The sequence below is a fragment of the Prinia subflava genome, chromosome 7, assembly GCF_021018805.1.
Source record: "Prinia subflava isolate CZ2003 ecotype Zambia chromosome 7, Cam_Psub_1.2, whole genome shotgun sequence".
NCBI lineage: Eukaryota > Metazoa > Chordata > Aves > Passeriformes > Cisticolidae > Prinia > Prinia subflava.
In genome coordinates, this window is record NC_086253.1 from 36,710,794 (window position 1) to 36,731,926 (window position 21,133).

The 21,133-nt window shown below is 35.4% G+C and overlaps 1 protein-coding gene across 1 annotated transcript in view; it reads left to right on the forward strand.

The window, feature by feature from the left end:
- The first annotated feature begins 973 nt into the window (after positions 1-973).
- Positions 974-21,133, forward strand: part of GPM6A (glycoprotein M6A) — a 116,268-nt gene continuing 96,108 nt past the window's right edge. The window contains exon 1 of the mRNA XM_063402180.1: positions 974-1,155. Within this exon, the coding sequence (XP_063258250.1) occupies positions 1,119-1,155 (37 nt within the window). The 5' untranslated portion in view covers positions 974-1,118. The remainder of the gene's footprint in view (positions 1,156-21,133) is intronic.

Here is a 21,133-nt window from a genome sequence, read left to right on the forward strand (position 1 = left end):
ATGCTAATTTATTGCTAGACTGCAGCATCCAATTTGCATTCCAAATCAGACTGCAGAGCTCCCCAAATTAGTGGGTGCCCTCACAGTGTATTTAACCTATGTTTTTCCAAAGCAAATTCCTAGCAGTATATGTGTTTGTATGTGCTTCCTTGTGTATGCATTCACATGTGGTGCTTCACCATTTTAAGATCCAGTTATTTTAAAAGAGCTTTGAAAAAAGCTAATTTGGGGTATGAGGAATCAGAAAAAGAATTGATGCAAGAACTATTTGAAACCTCTGAACTGCCTCTAAATTCCTGTTTACTGTGACAATGAGAATGTGTATAGTGCATAAAATTTGCAGTGATTAATGTCGAGTATTAAATTGTGCTTGTGTATAAACACATATACATACACACAAAATTATATTGCTATAAAGATATTTTTTAAAATACTGCAAGGGCAATAGTGTATATTTGTTGTTAGTTCCCAATGATACAGATATATGAGAAGAAGGGAGATGAAGAGTCATATTATTCTTAAATGTGCTGATACAGGAGGAGGGGGAGAGGCGGGGGGAGAGAGAGAGAGAGAGAAAGACAAGTAATACAGCATAAAGAACCCACAGGCATTTGGGCTTTCCCACTTCAGTAGCAAATAGGGGGAATTATGGGTTGGTGGTCTGCTTTCCCTTAGGAGGACACCCCTCCATCTGTTTTCAGTACAGCCTGTTTTCAATTTAAACACAGATTTCAATACAAACCTCGATTTCTTTACTCCATTTTATATGCAAAGTGAGGCTTATGAATCGGTGTCATTGCCATAAGGGCTCAGACCAAATTTCCCCCCAAAACTCACAGGCTGTTCATTTGAATACCTGCTTACAGTGGTACACAATGGGCAGCTTTGAGAAGAAAAATTGATAATCTTCACGGAAGAGTAATTTGAATGAAATTACACTTGACAGCCTGTCTCCAAGCAAACAAGGAGAGTGAGGAAGCCTTAGCTAAGCTCTGAGGACTTGCCTAAGCCTCTGCTGTTGGAGCTTCCCGGGGAAAAAAAAATCCACACTTTTTCCTTCATCTGACTGAAGCTTTTGATTAATTCTCTGTAGCTGTTTCTAGTGAAGAAAGGTAACCATGGAAGAGAATATGGAAGAGGGACAAACACAGAAAGGTATTGTGTTTAAATTGCTTTTTCTTTGCATGGAGATAATTATTTTGCTGTTCCTTATTTGCCTTAGTAGCATGCTGTAAGGTTGGGGAATATCCATATGTGGCAGATGGGGAAAGACATATTATTTTCATATCATTTACTTCAATTTTCTGTCTTCAGTAGCACATAGTATTAATATAGTGGCTGCCAGCTGATATCTGGTATAATCAGAATGTAGGTATCAAATTCTGCATCTATACGAATAACGTTGCAAGCATTTGATGCAGCCTGCTTTCCAGACTAGCCTTTGTTAATGTTCATTTATTTTACATTTTCACGCTTGTCTAGCTGGGTCAAGGGAGTCTACTGTGAACTATGAGAGAGCTACTCACACAATATTTGGAGCTGGTTGCAGTTGGATATTTAACAATGTAACCAGTATTTACACCTTGAATGAGAATCCAGACTGAACAAAGACATGGGGTACATTTTGTATATATTAGGCAGTATTGAAATTTCCCTCTGCCTTTTTCACACTCTGGTTTGTAATGTGTTGCAGCAGACTTGCTATCATTCTAATATTTGCGTGGTACAAATTTGCTTTTCGCAGAAATTAATTTTGCAGGCTGCAGGTGAAATTGTGTTAGTAAGATGTACACAGCATGTTCAGAGCATTTCTATTCCATGGCTTCTGGTTGAAAACAGCTGAATCTTGTGGGAAATGTTAGCACTTAAAGGTCCAGTTTAAAGTGATGGTGGACAATTAATTAATGTGTGGATCTTTGGGAGACAGTGTTTTCAGTCTTTTCACACTTTTAAGTGTTATTCTGTGCAAATGACATAACAGTAGTAAAAGGAACTCAGGCTTTTTTTGTTTTTCTTTCCTTTACTGCAAGCTCAAAGGGTAATCCTAGTGAATATTTGCTGTTAAATTTTTATTCTTTTCATTTTGCATTTTTTGAATTCATTTCCATTTTTTGAGGAAGATATAGGAAGTTGCCAAAAAATTTAGCATAAATTGCCTGTAAAAGGTATATTTTTCTCTGCACTGATGCCATATTCAGTTTTTCTGCTCCCTGATCAATCTACTTCCTACATATAAATGTCATGCTTTCTCATTATAAGTGACCCATTTAGACAGAATGCAGCTTTGAATTGTTTATGGTCTTGACTTGATCTAGATGCACAGTATATAGTCATGAAAACATTAAAAGAGGATATATGGGCTCCATGTGTATGCACAGTTACATTTATAGATAGATTAGTATCTGATAACAGCAGTTTCTTCAGTTGAATTTTATTATTTGTTAATGAAAAACAGAATAGGAATGTACAGGACAGGTCAGTTTTTCTGGTGTGGTTTGGTGTGGTGTGGTTTTTTCCCCAAAGGTAAAATCAATACTTTCACTGTATGATTCAAACTGTTTAGGTCGTTTACACTTAGAAATTGAAGACATGCTTTCTAAAAAATTTTGAAACGCATTCTCTTGCTTCTTAAAGCAAGTGAATTAAACTGTTTGACCAAGGAATCAAAATACGTCATTGTTACCAAATGATGCTACCTGAAGACACTGTGTGAAATTCAAAATCCCCAAATTCTTATTAGAGAGAGGTAAAAAAGAAAAAAGCAAAACAGAGGAAAAAGAGAGTATTTTTTGTATATTGAAAGAGTTTGTTATTGATAAACTGTGTCCTCGTTATTCATATGATAAGCAGTTGAATGACCAATAGCCACTCAAAATGGTGTGATTAATAGTGTGATTACAACAGCTAACACTACTTACCCCCCACCCCCATTTAAAATGCCATGTGTTCAGCCTTTTTTCCCTTTAGTGGTACCCAGCTGTTGTCACAGACAGTAGCACAAGAATGTTAAGGGCTCATAAATCATGTGTATTTTTTCTTATTGCTGTGATAGGGGATGCTGCTTAATTTCTGTGACCATACCTGTGAACTTGTCATTTCAAGATGTCATGTTCCTTCACTGAGTTATGACAGCTTTTAAAATGTATTTAGAGTTTCAAGATAACTCGCAATTCAGGAGGCAAATTAAAAAATATTTTCAGTTTTGAGTTTTCAGAGGTTCTTGATTACATGACAGAGAAGTATAGGGATGATTATGAAATCATTGATCTCCTTAAGTTTTGCACTTTGCACTTGAAAAATATTGACTAGTATTACATGATAGTTCACTTTCATAGTTTCTGGGTTTTTTTTTACTTTCAGTTAGTGTGCTCTATCTACTGGGTGTTTAATTGATATACACAGGATAGTTCCAGGTCATTCAGACCAATTTTACTAATTGTAGCATTTCAGAAACAGTAATTCATATAATCTATTTTTCATCCTCCTACCATCTTGAATTAAAGTGTTTCTTTCTCTTTTCTGATTGATATGAAATCAATGGGAGTATAAATTGTCACTGCTTATCAGCTCCTGTGCTTTTCACAGCAGATGCTTTGAACCTCCCACTGAACAGCATTACGTCTTGCTAGCAGCCATGATGGAAGTGAATAACTTCATATTGATGCGTTTCATAAATACGATCAAGATAGCTCCAGCAGATTTGGAAGTCTTTTTATTTCTGAAAATTTTATGAAGTAAGATATAATTAAGGGCAAATATAATTCTTATTGCAGTGGTTCCAAATAATGATCTGTCACAGTCTCTCAACATTCTAATGTTTAACACTTATGATTTCTTTATGTCTGTATCTTGAAAAATTATAAGCAGGGAAACACATTCCATGATTTTTTTTTTCTCTGAAAGTAACACATTACTAGAAACTAATTTCAAAGTCAGGTACATCTTCTCCCTTCCACATTTTCTTTCTATTGGCCACAGAAAGTGTGTTTTCGTACTGGCGTCACTGCCCTTAATATGGTAAAATGAGATAAGGCTCTTGTCCAGTAGTTTTTGTGTGTAAAGCTGTAAACATTGAAACCAATAATAATTTCTTTTCATAAATTTCGTGTTTTAAAGTACTGGAGGACTTGTTGTGCCTCCTCCACTCCCTTGTTTTTTTTCCTCCTGATGTCACATTTCCCTTGCTAGGAAATCAGTACAGATTGGGGAGGAGGTTTCAAAGGTATTTGCTCTGCAGCTATCTCTCACTGTCCAAGAACTGAAAGTGTGTAGGACATCTGTCTCAAATGCCTCAAAAGTAAATTAACACTAAAATACTTTCTAAAAAAGGTAAAAAGTCATAACATGTCAGAAACATCAACTTGTTCACAATTTCTGTAACATTGACATTATTCTACATCCTAGACTTCTAACATACTAAGACATTTGATTATAAATTTGCTGTCTGGAAAACCCAGAGTCACTAAACTGGGTTTATTTTTCAAATAATATCAGGTCCACTAAGAAGCAGAAATTTCACTGATGTATTTAGGGATGCATGCTAATTTTGAAAACCTCATGCATAAATTGCATGTGGCAGTGGTAGGTCTCAGCTGCCAGTGTTTGAAGGGCCATGATGTCAAACTGATAGCTTTGTGATGTAGAAAAATGTATATGTCCAGTTCCTGAATTTCAGGTCTTCCATCTGTGACAGAACTACAATGATGTCCCCAGACCCAGTTATTCATCTCAATAAAGAACTTATCAGAGGGCAGGCACTGTAATTTTTTGCATTTGTAAGGAACTTTGTACAGGGGAGTGATGAATTATTCTCACCACAATCTGTTTCAGAAAAAAAGAGAAATATTCTGTAGCACAGTAAATCATACTTATACCATTTGCACTAAATGGAAGGTGAATTTGCCTTTTTTTTATGATTCATCCATAACTTCATTTTGCAGTTTGAATTCCCGTGTAAAATAAAGTCTTGAGAATGAATGGAGTATCATGTGTTTGTACAGCAACAAAAATGAGAAAGATACTAATTTTACTTAAGCTCCAACCTAAGCTCTAACTGTATATACCCCAACACAGTTAAGATTTCATCTATTTCACCTGTAGGATAGCAAAAAAAATATATACAATTATTGTGACTAGAATTGATGGAATGCCAGAAATAATGTTTGGCCTGCATTAGCAATATAAGTGGAGCTGCAGCTCAGTTATCAGAGCTTTTTCATTTGTTGTCCCAGCATACCAGTGAAGAAGAGCTTTAATCAGAGTTTTGGAAGAAAATCATAAGGAGACTAGGATGATATCAGTAAAATGTACACACAGCCTCTGCTTCTTCAGCCATGAGAGGGTAAATTGTTTCCTCTTCAATATTTTTTGGAAAATGACAGACTGACTTAGTAGGATAGTATAGAGTAGATGAAAATTATGTGTTTTATTTCATATTAAGAAATACCAACAGCTAAGTGGTTCAAACACTGTTGGTATCCTTTCTAAGTCAGTCTTCTAAGTCTTTTCAATTACCTCTAAGAGAGAAGGATTTTACTTCTCTTTTGACTGTTGTTGCAAAGTTTGTTAAAATAAGAGTGAGGAAATCCCAGTATTTTGCACTTTGATTATTTTTGGTGACAACACTTGTAAATAAAGCAGAGGAGTTTTTTGTTGATATATATATATATACATATATATATATTTAAAAAAAAAAAATTCTTTGGTGTAAATGCCACTCTGAGTGAAAGCCATGCTTGTATCTTCAGTTAGATCCTTTTTATGTTATTAGTACTCAAAAGTAACTTGGAAATAGTTATTAAGTTTGGCTTTATGAGTAGGAAGTAGCAGACATTTGCTGGCTGATATTCTTCATACCAAATCTGGATTTGTGGTGCTTCATTCTTAAAGAAAACATGGTGGGCAGTGGTCAATCTCTATTTACTTTGGGAATACCTTTTGAATTTAGTAGGCTTAGTTCCCAAGCTTGTGTTCAGATTGGATTTTTGCAAGTTGCTTCAGAGTAGAATGGTCTTAACTTTCATCATGTTTATTGTTTCCTGTTCTTAAGGTGTATGTGTTATAATAAGAGCATCAGATAAAATACTCACTTAACAGTTACAAAATCACTAACAGAGGAAATAAATTTTCTTCGTAATCAGTGCTAAATATGGAAATAAATTGTAGCATCTGGCAAACTATCTCAGTGTATTTCCTGCTTAATTCTCTTTAGTAGTTAATCAATATGGTTTATTAAAGAAAAATGCAAGGACAGTCAATATGAATTTGAAATTAATTGTTCTAATACTATAAGAGTTATTCTCCTTTATGCAGTAACTACAGGCTACCTTACTTAATATTCTTGCATAAGGAGCAATGACTTGTAGAGCTGTAATTTTAATATGTTATTATTCAATACATTAGGCTTTTATTCATAGATAATGATGTAAATAAATTTAGTCTTGCTTGCTTATTTAATCTTTAACATTGAAATGTCTCTGTTAATAGTAGAAAACTTTGTATTTCTAACAGGCTTAACATTATACTAGTCCTAGGCATGAAAATCCAGCATTAATAGGACTTAATTGTAATTTTATATACACTCTTTCAGGGGAAAAAAACATTCCAACTGCCTCAAGGCAGATGGAATCCTCAATTCAATGTGTGAAAATTTAAGTCTTCATGGTTATTTTGACACTTGCATGTCAATTTCATAAATAAGCTATATTAAAAAGATTTTTCATAGGAGATGTAAATGCTTAGGAAAAAAGTGTTGAATATATTTTAAATTATTGATTTACACTAATTAGTGAAAAATACTGTATCAAAATAGCAATACAAATTTATAAAAAGCTTCTTTAACACTTTGTGAAAGGCTCACCTTTGGGGAAAAGGGTCTACTCTGGGTTTCCAATTACTCTAAAAAAATAAGAAATTAGGAAGAACAGTGCAATACTGTAGATACAGCAAAACCAAATTTGATTCAGCTGAGTGGTTATGTTCCTTATGGAGAAGGATTGAGAGATTGTTATACCTAAAATCCAAATTATTTTCATTTTAAATTGTGACTGTGCATTCATTTCTGCTAAGTACCTTAAATAATTTGGCAATGTAACTTTGTAACCTGTTTTAAGTAGCCTGCCACCGCACTAAAAGTCAACGTGGAAGAATGGAGGAAATGCTACTGGCCTCATATAATGATGTTTGCTTTTTTGATAAAATAGCTTTTACCTATTAATTCTCCCCATATACATAGGCAAGAGTATGGTATTTCCTCCTAGTAATCTTATATGGAGGGCTGAGTAGAAAATGATTTTTTAAAAAGCCTCACATTTTTGGGCTGTTTTGCCAGAGATTGTAGACACTGAGAATGATTTTATAAAACCCATGAAGAATATAGGCAGCTGATAGCCATTGAAAAACAGAATGTAAAAAAGGCAAGGATGAATATTGATCTTATATGAAATACTTTGTCAGTAATATTCTGTTTGGCAATTCTATTTCAGAAGAATTTTCAGCCAATTCAAGTGACTAAAATGCAAAATTCCAGCCAATATCTTATCACATGGCTGATTTCTGAGACAGGCAGCAAGCTGATGTGTTGTCACAAATCTTTTTCATGTGGGAGTGGGCAGTCAGAGAGGCTTCAGTTCCACTGTGCACAGGATGAGGAGTAAGTCTTGTCATTTCCTCAGCTGCAGATAGATCAAACTCAGAGCATCAAAGTTTAGAGGGTCAAAGATATACACCAAAACTGGCAACTATTGCGTATGTGTGCTCTAGGGCCTTATGAAGGAACAACACTGACACAAAAAAAGTGGCTTACATATTCTCTTAGCCTTGTCCATGGTAACACTTATGCTTCAAGGCATTCGTCTCAAGAAGGCTAATTTTTATCTTTTATTTTTTTCCACTCAAAATTTTTTATCTCCTTCTTACTAGTTAGCATGTAGGAGTTCAGTAATCCTTCCAAAATTTATACGTCAGCCATCTGGAACAACATTTTTCCAAATGACAGTTGCTGAAATACGACTACTAAATGCAAACATTACTCTCCTTTTTCCACTTCTAATACACCTGACAGTGCGCATTTGCACAGACATTTGCACTTGGACAGTTTTTAAAGACTTTTTATTTGGTTCACACAGTGAAATTTTCATTCCCCTGAAGTGATAACAATACAATTATAGAGCAAAGGCCTATCACAATAAATCTAGGATCAATTTTTAAAAAGCTCAGTTTTATTAATAGTGGCATGAGGGGAATAGTGCATTTGCTGAAGTTTTGGTGCAAAACTACACCAACAAGAATGCATTTGCTCCACTTTTGGTATATGAGAATTTCAGAAAGGTACTACTGCCAGAATTTTAAAAAACTTAAGGCAAAATTTTTTCCCCCTCACCTGTCAGTGCCTTCATATTTGTACTCTATGACTTCACTTTTTAAAAATCCCTCTTAGAATAAAGAGAAAAGAAGTAGCTCTCTTTGACTGTTGTCCTGATTTTCATTTTTCTGTGGAGGCACTTTCTTTACTTTCTTTTTAATGCCTGGAAGACTTGGTACTTAAATTCTGAAACATTTTGAAATCTCTTCTAGGAACATGTAATGGAAAATGACAAGTGCTGCATGCTTATTAATTAAGTCATAGCTGGTCACATCCTACTTCTCAGGTTGCAGAAGAATGATTTTTTACAGGCAAAATTGGACATTAAGGAGGCATTTGAAGGAAGAGAGTGTCATAGCATAGCTAAGTGATTAGGCAGGGATTGCTCTGCACTAAGGCACAAAGGAAAATGTAGAGATGATTGATGATTGTGCTGATAGAGGTTCAAGAGAGGCAAAATGAAGAGAAGAAGAAAGGAATAAGCACTAGAATTTGAAATATTTTTGGAGGGCTCTAGAAGTCTGAAACTGATATGGAAATCAGTGGATATAGAAAACTGATTCTCCTTGTCCATCTAATATGGAGAAGGGGAATCTTATGATTGTTTGTGTTGAAACAGACCTCTGAGGTCATCAGGACCAACCATAACCCTAGCACTGCCAAGTCCACCACTAGACTATGGTGGAAGACACTATTAGAGTTGAAAGAATATTTGAGTTTTACATAAGAAATTACTAGAAACGTAAATTTGAATTATCTTTTTAAAATAGTGAACAAATAATTTAAGCATGTTTTTCCCCCAATTAAAACAGCAGCTATGTTCATGGCTACTAAAAATACTGTAAAATTACTATGGTAATATTGTAACTGTGGGCAGTTTCTAGCTATTTGAGGCTATAGATGAGGAAAGAGGTAGAGTAAGTCTGGTTTTATTTTAAAGTGACAAGAAATAGGAAAGATTCTGTTAGTTGGAAAAGGAAAGTATATCACTTCACATTCGTGGGAAAGTTATCACAATTGACTTGTTGGCCTAGTTTCTCTGGTGAAGGAAGCTGGTATTGCACCCCCTTGCTTAGCAAGGTGATGTAGCCAGCGTGGGAGGCTCCACAGTGTAGTGGCACCCTCTGCTACTGGTGAATCAGCTTAGCTTTCTTTATGTAGTTCATCAAAGCCTCCCACCCCCTGCCTTACCACCAAATCATCTCTTCTTCTATTAAGATACATGCAATAGTAAGCGCCTGGCATAGCTTTGAATCAATTTTAAAGAGTTTAGAAAACAACCATGGGAAGATATCATGGGGTATCTTTGCAGTTCTCAAGTGAGGAAATTTGACCATAGCTAAGAATTTAGATTTGCGTATTTTTATGCAGGAATAGATCCTGAGGTTCTGATGTCATGGTTTTGATTGGTACTGCAGGGTGAGATGAGGAGACCTATCCAAACTAAGTACTTATCCTTGTTCTTGGATGGCACAAAGCATTTTCTTTCATCTGTCCAGAAGAAAGCTAATACATACACCCTGTTGCTCTACTTCCATCTGCCACGTTGTTTGCTCCCAGTCTCTTTTACCATTTTATGACTCATCTCACATCAAAAAACCTTTAAAAATTTTTTGTCTCTGAGACAGGGAAAGTTACTGTCAGTATCATGAATGCTTTGGGAACATTTTTCAGTTATCTAAGTAACAGTGAAGTCATTCAGTTGAGGATTGCTTTCCTTGTTAGTGAATGGCCATAGACAAGGTAAAGTTACCTTAACCTGTCCAGTAAATTAATCCTTGCCTTTTGCCACTCCAATACCGTAATGTGTCTTAGTTCATATGTACTAAGTGATATATATTCAACAGCCCCTTGCTCTTTACTGCTCTGCTTGTTCTATGATCTCTGTGATGAAAATTTTTTCTAGCTACATTTTTCTGCATAATTTATTTATCATGTTCATGACACTACTTGGAGTTGGGATCTATTCTCTGTGGTGCTTACGTTTGATTTGCTCCCTTTCCAATGGAGGAGGTAGGGGATGACTGAGAAGAACATGCTGCTCTTGGACCAGACAAATGCTTCTGTGCCCTACCTGAGTGCAGTGTTAAGCAGGCCAGGAAGCTGCATTAGGAGAGGGTGCAGTAGCTGCTACGGGGTATAGCCTCTCTGGCTGCTGGATTAGTCTATTATGAAAAACCTTAACTGAACAGATGCCTGTGAAATTATTTTTACTGAGAATGATGATGATAATAAAATAAAATAAAATGTATTTTGAAGTCTGCATATGTTGTGAAAGAACTTACAAACTCTAAAAAGATAGTGTTTTTCAAAAGCATTATAACCAATAAAGAACATGTAGTTGAAAATATGGGAGTAGCGGGTTAAGTCATTGTAAAATGTAACTCAATATGCATAACTGAGGATGAAAGTAAATGTCTAAAATTGCCTTGAGAAAGGGATCATTGACTATTAGCCACTGTGTTGGTTGTGAAGGTATTCAATTATATTATTGAATGTTGTATTATTGATTTTTAAACTGAATAGGTTTGGTGTGAAATGCTTCCTGCTTAAAATAGCTTGCCTTTGTTCATGACTTGTTGATAAACCAGTCCTGTATAGAAAAGGTATATACATTTCTAGCTCATTGACACAAATACATTGATTTACTTTATTGTGACTTAGTCTATTATGTGTATAAAATGCTTCACCTATTTGTTGTGGCGTTTTAATCCAGAAGCACAATTATATTCAGAGAATTTCTCAGCCTTCTAATTTTTTACTGACGTGCTGTCCACTGCTTCTGACCAGCATACACTTTTGATATTACGAATAAACATAACCATGATTTCCCTCACCTTGCCTCTTAGTAGCAGTTTGCAATTCCTCGGAACCACCTGCAGGTTCTCTTTGCAGTTCTCATGGTAGTCAGATGCCTTATTGCCATGTTACTTAAGTAGATGGCTGAACTAGATTAAAATGGAAGTGTCTTGTTCTCCAGATATTCATAGTCAGCTTGACATCTACTCCTCTGAATCACAAAACATGTCTACTGTTTAGTCTTGACTGATATTTGCTACTAATGCTTTCCTTTTGCTAGAAAATTCATAGTTCTGACAGAGCACTAAGGACCCCTTTTATCCACACTGACTACCAATGTTGTAGAAAAGACTAAAATTTGATTGTAAGTGCATATATGGTCCTTGATTACTTCTGAAAATGATAGACATTAGTAATTTGAAAATCTGAACAAAAAATGACCAAAGCTCTGATCTTGTAAAGACTTAAATATACCTCTTTGATGTCATTCACTGTGAGTAATCCCACTTGTTTTATACCAATATAAGCAAAAAAGAAGCACATGAACATCAAAGATTGGGACCTAACAATGCCACGAGTAATTTGCATGTTGCTGTCAAGTTTTTGGCAGGATATCTGTGAGAAAACATGATGATGCAATTTAAAAGGGTTTGAGAGGAGACTGGAAGGAAAGTTGAATGGAGTTTGTTGATCAGCTGAGGATTTTTTTGTTTGTATCACTTGGTATCACAGTGATACAGTGCTTTGGGTCTCCTGTGGCTGTCTGCAGTTTCTGAAAAATATTGTTCTTCTTAGATACTTTTTTTTAAAAAAGGTTTTGTTTGTAGTTTTCTTTGAATTAGTGGAATTTGGATTTACTCATGGGCAGGGTGGCAGGGATTTACTCTAGTGGCATTGAACAATTTTGCTAGTGTGTCCTGTTCACATACTTAAGCCAAGATGATCATCAAATTTGCTGTGCAGATGGAATTTTTCCCAAGGCAGGCTACTAGTGACCTTCTTTTTACCTTTTTTTTTTTTTTTTCTGCATAGTGGTTTGCTTTCTAAGATTTGGGAGTTTATTTTCATTAAATTCTTGTATCTGGTGCAAGACTAACACTGGTGTTTTCCTTCTTGCTGTCCTACAGTAGCAAACTATAGATGATCTTTGAATGTAGGTCTGGATCAGCATGCTGGTTATTTGCCTGTATTTTCTGGGCTAGATTGGAGTATATTTAATAAATCCTTCTGAACTGAACATCAGTTACAAGGTTTTCTTTTATTAGAAGGTTCTGGATTCTAACAGTGTCTAGGCTGAGCACTATGCATTTTTTATTAAGATTTTTACCACAAGAACTATACTGTTAAACTTTTAAAAGGAAAAAATATACTTTTTTCTGCTACATGTAGAGTTGGAGTATCTTCTATTTTTATGATAGCTCTTCATTAATATAGATAAAATTAATAAAAAGAATGCTTATCACTGTGACTGTCCTAAGAATTCTATAAAACATGTATGCTTCAACCACACCCATGACATGTGGCACAAAGGCCAGAAAATGAAAATTAATTCAGATAGTAGACAGCATATGGAGGCTACCATTTCTCAAAGATGTCATCTTTCAATATCTCCAAATTATTCTTGATTTATGAACATTGTTCCCTAGTGAATACACTGCCGTAATCATAACCTAGTGGTGGGTAGGTCTTTTAGGTCAGCTGTGTTTATGCTTGTGGTTTAGACAAGATATTTTTCTCCCCCCTCCCCATCTGGTACATTCATCAAATATTTAAGACACAAGGGAACCTGTTAAGGACATTTGGGCTCTTTCACCTGCTTTATGGCTGCATTTATCTAATGGGGACTTTTTGCTTTTGTTACACTTTTTCATTTTGATCTGTTACATGTCTATACCATCTATATTGTCTGTACTTCCAGCAGATATCCTTCCTTTATGATGTCATATCCCCTTATAGAAGATGAATAGATTTACTTTCTTGCATAATTATTGACGATACAGACTTTTAGAATCCAGTTTGGACACCTCTAAACTGGATATAGTGTTTGTAATATGTGGATTTCAAGACTTTAAAGAACCTGTAGCTGGCTGTGGATGTATTTTGTGAATATTATACACAACCAAAGAGCTGAAATACACTTTCCTGAAAGGAGAGTAGCTATGTCCCTGCTTGGGGAGTTACCTTCTAATACACAGTTATTCCTGCTTGTCTGTCTTGATTTATTCCTCATACCATTTTATTTTTATTATTGTCTTTTAATGTAGACTCAACTGATTTGATATAGCTGCTGCAGTTGCTGTCTTCATCATATCCTCTGGGATACATTGTTGCTCCTTTCTGTTATTCTTGCCTTGATCACTCCTGATTTTTTTTTTTTTTTTTTTTTTTTTTTTTTTTTTTTTTTTGACTCTGTACCAGCTCTGTACCTCAAGCTGGAAAGATGCACTGTCTCCTACTAGAGGTATAAAAGTATTGCCACTCCAGAATCCTCGATCTGTAATCATTCCTCTAATCTAAAATCTAATACCCTGACAAGGTGATAGACTTCAATGTTACAGAATGTGGTTGTTTTATTTCTAAAGGGATAATTTTACTAGGCTTTTTGTGGTCCTTCAGGGACAATGAAATACACAATGGCCCAGATGTAACAAGCAATATGTAGCAGTCATTAAACTAAATTATTGCACTCGTCTTCACTGTCCTTAATCTGTTAGTGTTTTGGTTGGGGTTTTTTTCCCATAACCATCTCAGTGTGGTAAACTGTATAATTTAAAAGCTTTCCTTCCAAAGTGTGGTTAAGAATAATTTGACTAAGGGTGGAAGTGGGTAGTAATGATGCAGAATTTTCAGGTAAGCACGGTCATAAATTCTATGATAAATTAAACTAGTAAGTCCTAAAATATATAACACTTGCATAGAATGAATATGATGAAACAAATTTCTTCCTTGTAAGTGGGAAAACATGTTAGAAACTTTGACAGCAATTCATTCACCATTGTCAGAATATGAAAAACTTTCAATGTTTTTCATTTCAACGATGTTATGTAAAAAGAGAGTAATTATTTGCGTTTGCTTTGTGCAGTTGCTTTGACTCTATTTTTGTTCTTTGTCCATTATAAATCATTTTATGAAATTGTTTGTTTTACCTTCATTAAGAATTAAGAAAACACCTCTTTTCTAAGTGTCTTTATGGTTACTGAGGTAGAATAGCAGTTGCTCTGTCAGTGCCACAGTGTTTATTTTAATCTCTGAATTAATTTTCTTGGTTGCTAGGCAATTCTACTTCATAGATTTAATGGAAATGCCTAATTCAGTGTGCTCTCATTTCATAACAGGCAATCGTTTGCATTAAAACTGAAACTAGGATTCTGTATGACATAATGTTTGACAAATACTCATATCAGTTTACAATTTTATTACTTTAGTGAACAAAGTATTCAAATTTCTGTTATCCAGTCTTGTATTTCTTGTACAATCCAACAAAGCTGTTGTAAAAATTAAATGTTGTAAATATTAAATAAATTCAATATTATGTAAATATGTAAGTATTTGAAAGAAGGAGAATTGGGATTTTATATATATGTAAAGGGCAAACATCTGCCCTAAGGTCTGATATTTTGGAAAATTTTTAAGGCATTTTGTGGAGATGGTTCTGTAGTATATATTTAGAGCTGGTGTCAGTTAAGTCTTTTCACATCCTCAATGGCAGTAGTGTAATTAATAAATGCTCTGTATATCAGTTATTCAGCCTACAGATGTATTCAGCAGATACAGCTTATTAGCAGTACATGGAAGTTCAAAAATAGATATGAATATTCAAAGTAATAATAGCCATATTATTAAAGAAAACTTCTCAACTGTTGGTCATTCTGGAGGTTTTTCATACCAAAAAAATGTAATGCATGAGGACAGTTTCTTTAAATTTTACAACATTGTTTTCTGCTATTTCAATACTACTCCTACTTAAGAACAAATATGTAGGAAAAAGAACTTTAAATGAAGCTTCTTAGGTTCCTCAGTATCAGGGTAGTGCAGAAGTGCAGAGCTCTTTCATTTTGTTGCTACCAGCTATGCTTTCATTTATTCTGAGCTATCATCTACTGAAATACTGTCGTTTAGCTCGTTATCTCCTTTTCACTCTTATGTTTCCATGTTGGGGAGCTGCAAAGCTTAAAAGTGAATGGAATCCACCCTCCTCTGTAGAAGAATAAAGGATTCTGTGGGCCAGACTGTCAGTGGTGTATCCTAACATTCTCTGTGCTTCTGACATTAGTTCAAGGTTTATCAGTTCAACTTTAGCCTAGAAAATCATTCTGCATGCTTATTTGCTCTTTATTTTCTTTCTCTTTAGTTTATCATACGTTTGTTTTCCTGACAGTGGCCACCTTTTTGTACAGTTGGTGTGCTGAAGACCACAATTCACTTGATTTATTTATATAGTTTGTGGTCATCAAAACACTAAATTCTAAGTCCAGTTCACAAAGATATAATATTTTATCAAGACAGCGAAGGCTGGGAATGCTGTATATTTTCATGATTTTGTATTTAGTACACAGTCTTTCAGGATCTATTACTACAAAAATCCTCTAGAAAAATCTTCAAATTGCTATTTCACAACTTTAATTACCACGGAATGGTGGTAAAGTAAGCAACAATACCATGCTATTTTTGAGCTGTCGAATTGGATTTGAGAGAAAACAAATTTCAAAAATCACACAATTAAACGTATTTTAAGATTTTTTTTTTTTTAATATTATAGGAGGAAAGATATAGATCACTCAGCTGTATTCCTCACAGAAAAAAAAAAAAGTTCATTTGCTCAGATTTTTGTTATATTTGAGCTAATAAAATGGGTAGTTAGCCAGAATTCTTGCAACTGTAATGGTAGTGGACAATAAAAGCAAGAAGTTGGCTGATTTGTATACAATACATACTTGTGAGATTGTTGCATTTTTTTCTAAATGAGAGGTGGAGTATGGAGCCAAAATTAATAAGATTATATTTATTTCAGTGAACTCTCCCAACTCATCTTAATATATTTTAACATTTAAATAAAGCAGTGCTGAGATGATAGTTTTTGGGTTGTGGAACTGGGTTATGAAAGTCCTGCAACAGAAGCATGAAAATGTTAATGTGAGTGAAAGCAAACCTCTAGTGAAAATGAAATAAATTTCTTAATCAATATACTTCATTTCCCTGGCTCCATGAGGCAGAACACTTGGATAAACTGGTTGTCAAAACAATCTTTAATAACTTACAAAATAACGACAACTGCCTTTCAGCAAATGGGATAATGGGAGAACCCCAAAAATCAAATCAAGGACCTCCAGGAAGTGTCAGCAGTGTGCATCTTCAGTAGGTACAAACATGATTTTTTTTTGTATGGAGATACTAGGAAAAGGTTCTTTACCCAAAGGGTGGGATTCTCAGTAATAGTACACAATTACAAAATGAAAATATATCATAGGAATAATTTCCACCATGGCTGGCAATTCTGAGGAGTGAAATTGTTATGAAATAGTGAAGTTATTAAAAGGTTTGGTATTGGATTAAAAAGTAAGCTCTTCTTTCAGCCATTAATTTGTAAGTTACTCCTTTAGAGACAATGATTTTTGAAATTACTGGGACATCATCTAAGATTCTGGATTGAGATATGAAATATCTGAAATTTGTATTATTTACAAATAAAATTTTCTTTTTTCATTTTTCATTTTTGTATTTTTACAAATACAAATTTTCAGTTTGGCTTGCAGAAATTACTACAAAATTATTCATGACCCTGAAAAGTCTGTCTGTAATACACTATATTTTCATTTCCCATTTATGAAAAGCAATACAGGACATACATAAACTTTCATTTCTTCCACTCATTCTATAGCATGTGTATCACTTTGATAGGTGGTAGCCTTTACAATTCTGCAATGAAATCTCAGTTGAGTCCTCTTGATATTAAAGCAAGATGAAGTATACTCAGGAATACTTAGTAATTTCTAAATAAATAAATAAATTGCATTCAATGTTCTTTGCTACTAAGGGTGAAATGCAGTGTAATTGAAGATTCTTTCCTGTCCCACCTTAATTCCTAATCAAACATTTTATTTAAATGAGAAAGATGAAAGGAGTTGCATTCATCATTCATATAGCATATGTGTTGTTAAACTTAAGTGTGACAGACCTTTGATTTTTAGCGGTGACATAATCTAAGCCATGTGATAATAAGTGCTGTGATATACATATGGTGGATGTCTGTACAGCATGCCAAAGGAAGGAACAGTTCAGAAAGTTGTTAACTTCATTCTCTTCAAAAACCCTGAATTTCATAGTGATTATAATATGTGATATGGAAAATTCAGAATGGATATGTCTCTACTAGTCATTAATACCTTTTTAAACTTAATTTACAGAAGTCCTACCCAATAGAGACAAATTAGCCTATGTTTGCTTGTTTGTTTAAAAAAATATGCATTTTCTTCTGATGAATGGCTGTTTTTCTGTAGGAAGGTGATTGCAACATTTTCAGCTACTGAAATGATGAAAAAATTGGTTCTGTCTTTGGCAGAAAAAAATAGAGACTTTGTTTTATCAGCACAGGATGGAGCATAAACCCAAATACGAAGAAAATTTGAGGCTGAAAATTAGCAGGTCTAACTCTTAACGGAAGTATACTCAAAATACTGTTTGTTAAATGTGTCTGCTTTTTTTGAATATGTTTGGAATGCAGGCCATGCAAAGAGAGTCTCTGAGCATCTTCCTGCACGGTGCATGTGATGTGGTCCCATCACGTCACATCCAGTCTCTCCCAACACCGTAAGCACCACCATCTCACTAGTCTTAGTGGGAAGAATGCATTCTGGTGAGCTCTACACTGTTACAGCAAGATTTATATCTGCTATTCAGGCTATCATGTTTAAGTGTTGTTTATAAATTCCTTCTTTAAGACTGCTGTCTGTTAACAAGATGTACAATTAGATTAGCTGTGGAAATAACTAGTCTACTGCATCCCTCTCTTAGTTGCAAGGTTGAAGTCCTCTTAAACATCAGCTCCAAGAATCATGCAATGTGAAAAAATGTCAGCAGTTTCATTACAAAAGCAAGCTTCTGGCCTTACTGGCTTCGACAGAAAAAAATATCCTCATTTATATATATTTCGTCAATAGGATATGGATTATATGGAGGCTCTGACAGTGCTGTTGACACTTCTGGCATTCATGGGCCCTATCTTTGTTTTCATTTATATGATTCCAAAAAAAATTAAAAGGTTGGTTCATTTTATTTTCTTTCTTCTATTTTCTTTTCCTGTGATAAATAAGAGTATTCCTCAACCTTTGATATTTTAGTTTTAATGTCAAAACGTGTGATGGTCCTAGTGTTTGTCACGAATGTGTTGAATAACACTGAAGAGCAGTTCTGCCCTGAGACAACAAATGTTGTATTTAGAATGACTGAAAGCAATGTCAAACTACTATAGGCTTCCCTAGATATAAAAGTAGACAAGAAGAACTTATTGCAATTTAAACAATTGAAGAGCAGAATATAAAGTTTTCTGAAGTATAGACTGTCTAGTATGTGGGTTGGAAAAAAGTGGATGGAACTTTATCTTCAACATCCAGTCAGAAATTGTAGTAGTAAAGTTAGCTTACTAGAGAGGATTAATGATAATACTAGGTCAGTCCACAGAAGCATATTTCCAGTTATTTCCAGTCCTTTTTTTTTCCAAACAAGAAGTATTCAAAAGATTTACCTTAATTTTTTACATAGTTGATGCTAACCTATGAAAATACATACATGAATTCAAACATTTTAGAAGAAGATTTTTCTCTTCATAATTCTATCTAATCTTACAGCAAATTCTTAAGAAGTTTGAAAGGTTTTTTATTATTATTTCTATTAATAAGTGTAGTGCTGTCTTTATATTGTGACATGCTGTTGTTTTTTAACCCTAGTCAGCAGCCAAGCCGACACAGCTGCTCACTCACTCCCATTCAGTGGGAGGAGGGAAAGTAAAAGCCAGTGAACACGTGGGTTGAGATGAAGATAGTTTAATAGGGAAAACAAAAGCCATGCACACAAGTAAAACAGAACAATAAACTAATCCAGTACTTCCCATGGGCAGGCAGGTGTTCAGCCATCTCCAGGAGAGCAGGGCCCCATCATGCATAGCACTGACTTGGAAAGACAAACACCGTAATTCCAAACATCCCTCCTTCCTCTTTTTTTTTTTTTCCCTACTTTACACATTGAGCGTGATGCTATATGGTGTGGCATCCCTTTGGTTAGTTCAGGTCACCTGTCCTGGCTGTGTCTCCTCCCAGCCTCCCATGAACCTCCACCTTCCTTCCCAGCCTGGCCATATGAGAACCAGAAAAGGCCTTGGCTCTGTGGAACCCCTGCTCAGCAATAATAAAAACATCTCCCCATTATCAGCCCTGTGTTCAGCACAAATCCAAAACACAGCCCAATGCCAGCTGAAGTGAATTAGCTCTACTCTGGCCAAAACCAGAATAAATATATAGAAAACTTCTTGCCCGTAAGTAAACACTTCTACTTGTGGGGGGGAGATATACTGGTGGAAAAGGCAGTAAATTTATAATGGTTTGGTTTAGTCATGAAACAGTGCTTTCCTGATTAGAGAGAGGTAAAGTAATAACAAAAGATGCTTAGAAAATGAAGGTAATTTGGGTCTGCAGTCTGGGGCTTATAGTCATAGTAGGTCGTACTAGCTGGAAGAGCAGAGTATGTAATGTTTTGAAAAATTATTTGGTTTTCTCAGTTCTGTGAAACAAATTCCTGTAAATGATGATGAACAGACCTTCAAGTACATTTTTTGAGGAAAAAAAAATCACTTTTTGTAGAATATTTGCCTTTGCTGTGTAGCAAGCATTAGACCATTGTTCAGAATTATGAAGTTAAACAGACCCATGAAGTTTCTTGTGCTAGCAGCAGGGGTAAAGCACAGTTGTATGTGTTGTATTCCTCACCAAGAAAAATCAGGAAAGAGGAAAATGGAAAGCAATTGCAGCTTTCTCATGCTCCACTGTTCAGCAAAGCCAGGTAGATCTGAGGATGAACTAGTCTGGAAGAAATGAATGATTACCAATATTCATTACCACTGGAGAATGAAAGAACAACAAAAGAAGGAAGAGGACTTACAGCATGAGGAATCTTTGAACAGCTATGCAGTACATGAGGTGTCTGTTGCCTGAAGTTGTGTGCCATATCTGCTTAGATTTTCAAAGTCTCCAAGGACTAAGTAATAATGATTAAATGAAAATATTAGTCTTAATGTCATTAAAAATGAGGCACCTTAAAAATATGAAGTGGATGCAGTCTGAAAGCTCTGGAACCACAATAAAGAAGTGAAAGAGTAGAAGACCTGTAAAAAAAAACAAAAACCCAAACAAAAAGAAAACAAATTAACAAACCACAAACACCTACACACAAAGGCAAAAAAAAAGGCCCCAAGCTTGTTGTAAGGGTCACGTGGAGGCCTGATTTTCAAGTCAGGCCTTATTTACAATTGATGGCAATTAATGTAGTCCTATACAGTTAACTATTTTATGATAGTAAAGCTATCTGTCTGTCGTGGTTGCGGGGGAGGTGAATTTTTTCCAGGGGGATGTAGGCAGTCCAATCAGTGATCAGCTTTTCTGCTGGCACCTAGATTGGTCACTCAGAAGTTTGGACACGCCTCTGAGGACACAAAGAGTTAAAAGCAGGAGTCTAGGGGGTTTGGCCTCTTTTTCGGATCCGGGTTTCAGCAGAGAGACGTCTCAGGCCTCCTTTCCCTGCCCGGCCACGAGGCTGGGTGGGGGAGGGGAAACACGTGGTCGGCTCAGGTAAGCCGGAGCCCCTGGAGGGGGGTGGAGAAGAGAGGGGACAGGACTGGAACTGAGCTGCCCCGTCCAGGATGGAGGGGTGGAAAACTGTGGAAGTGCCCTCCGTGTGTGCTCACCCCCCTCCCCCCCAAACTCC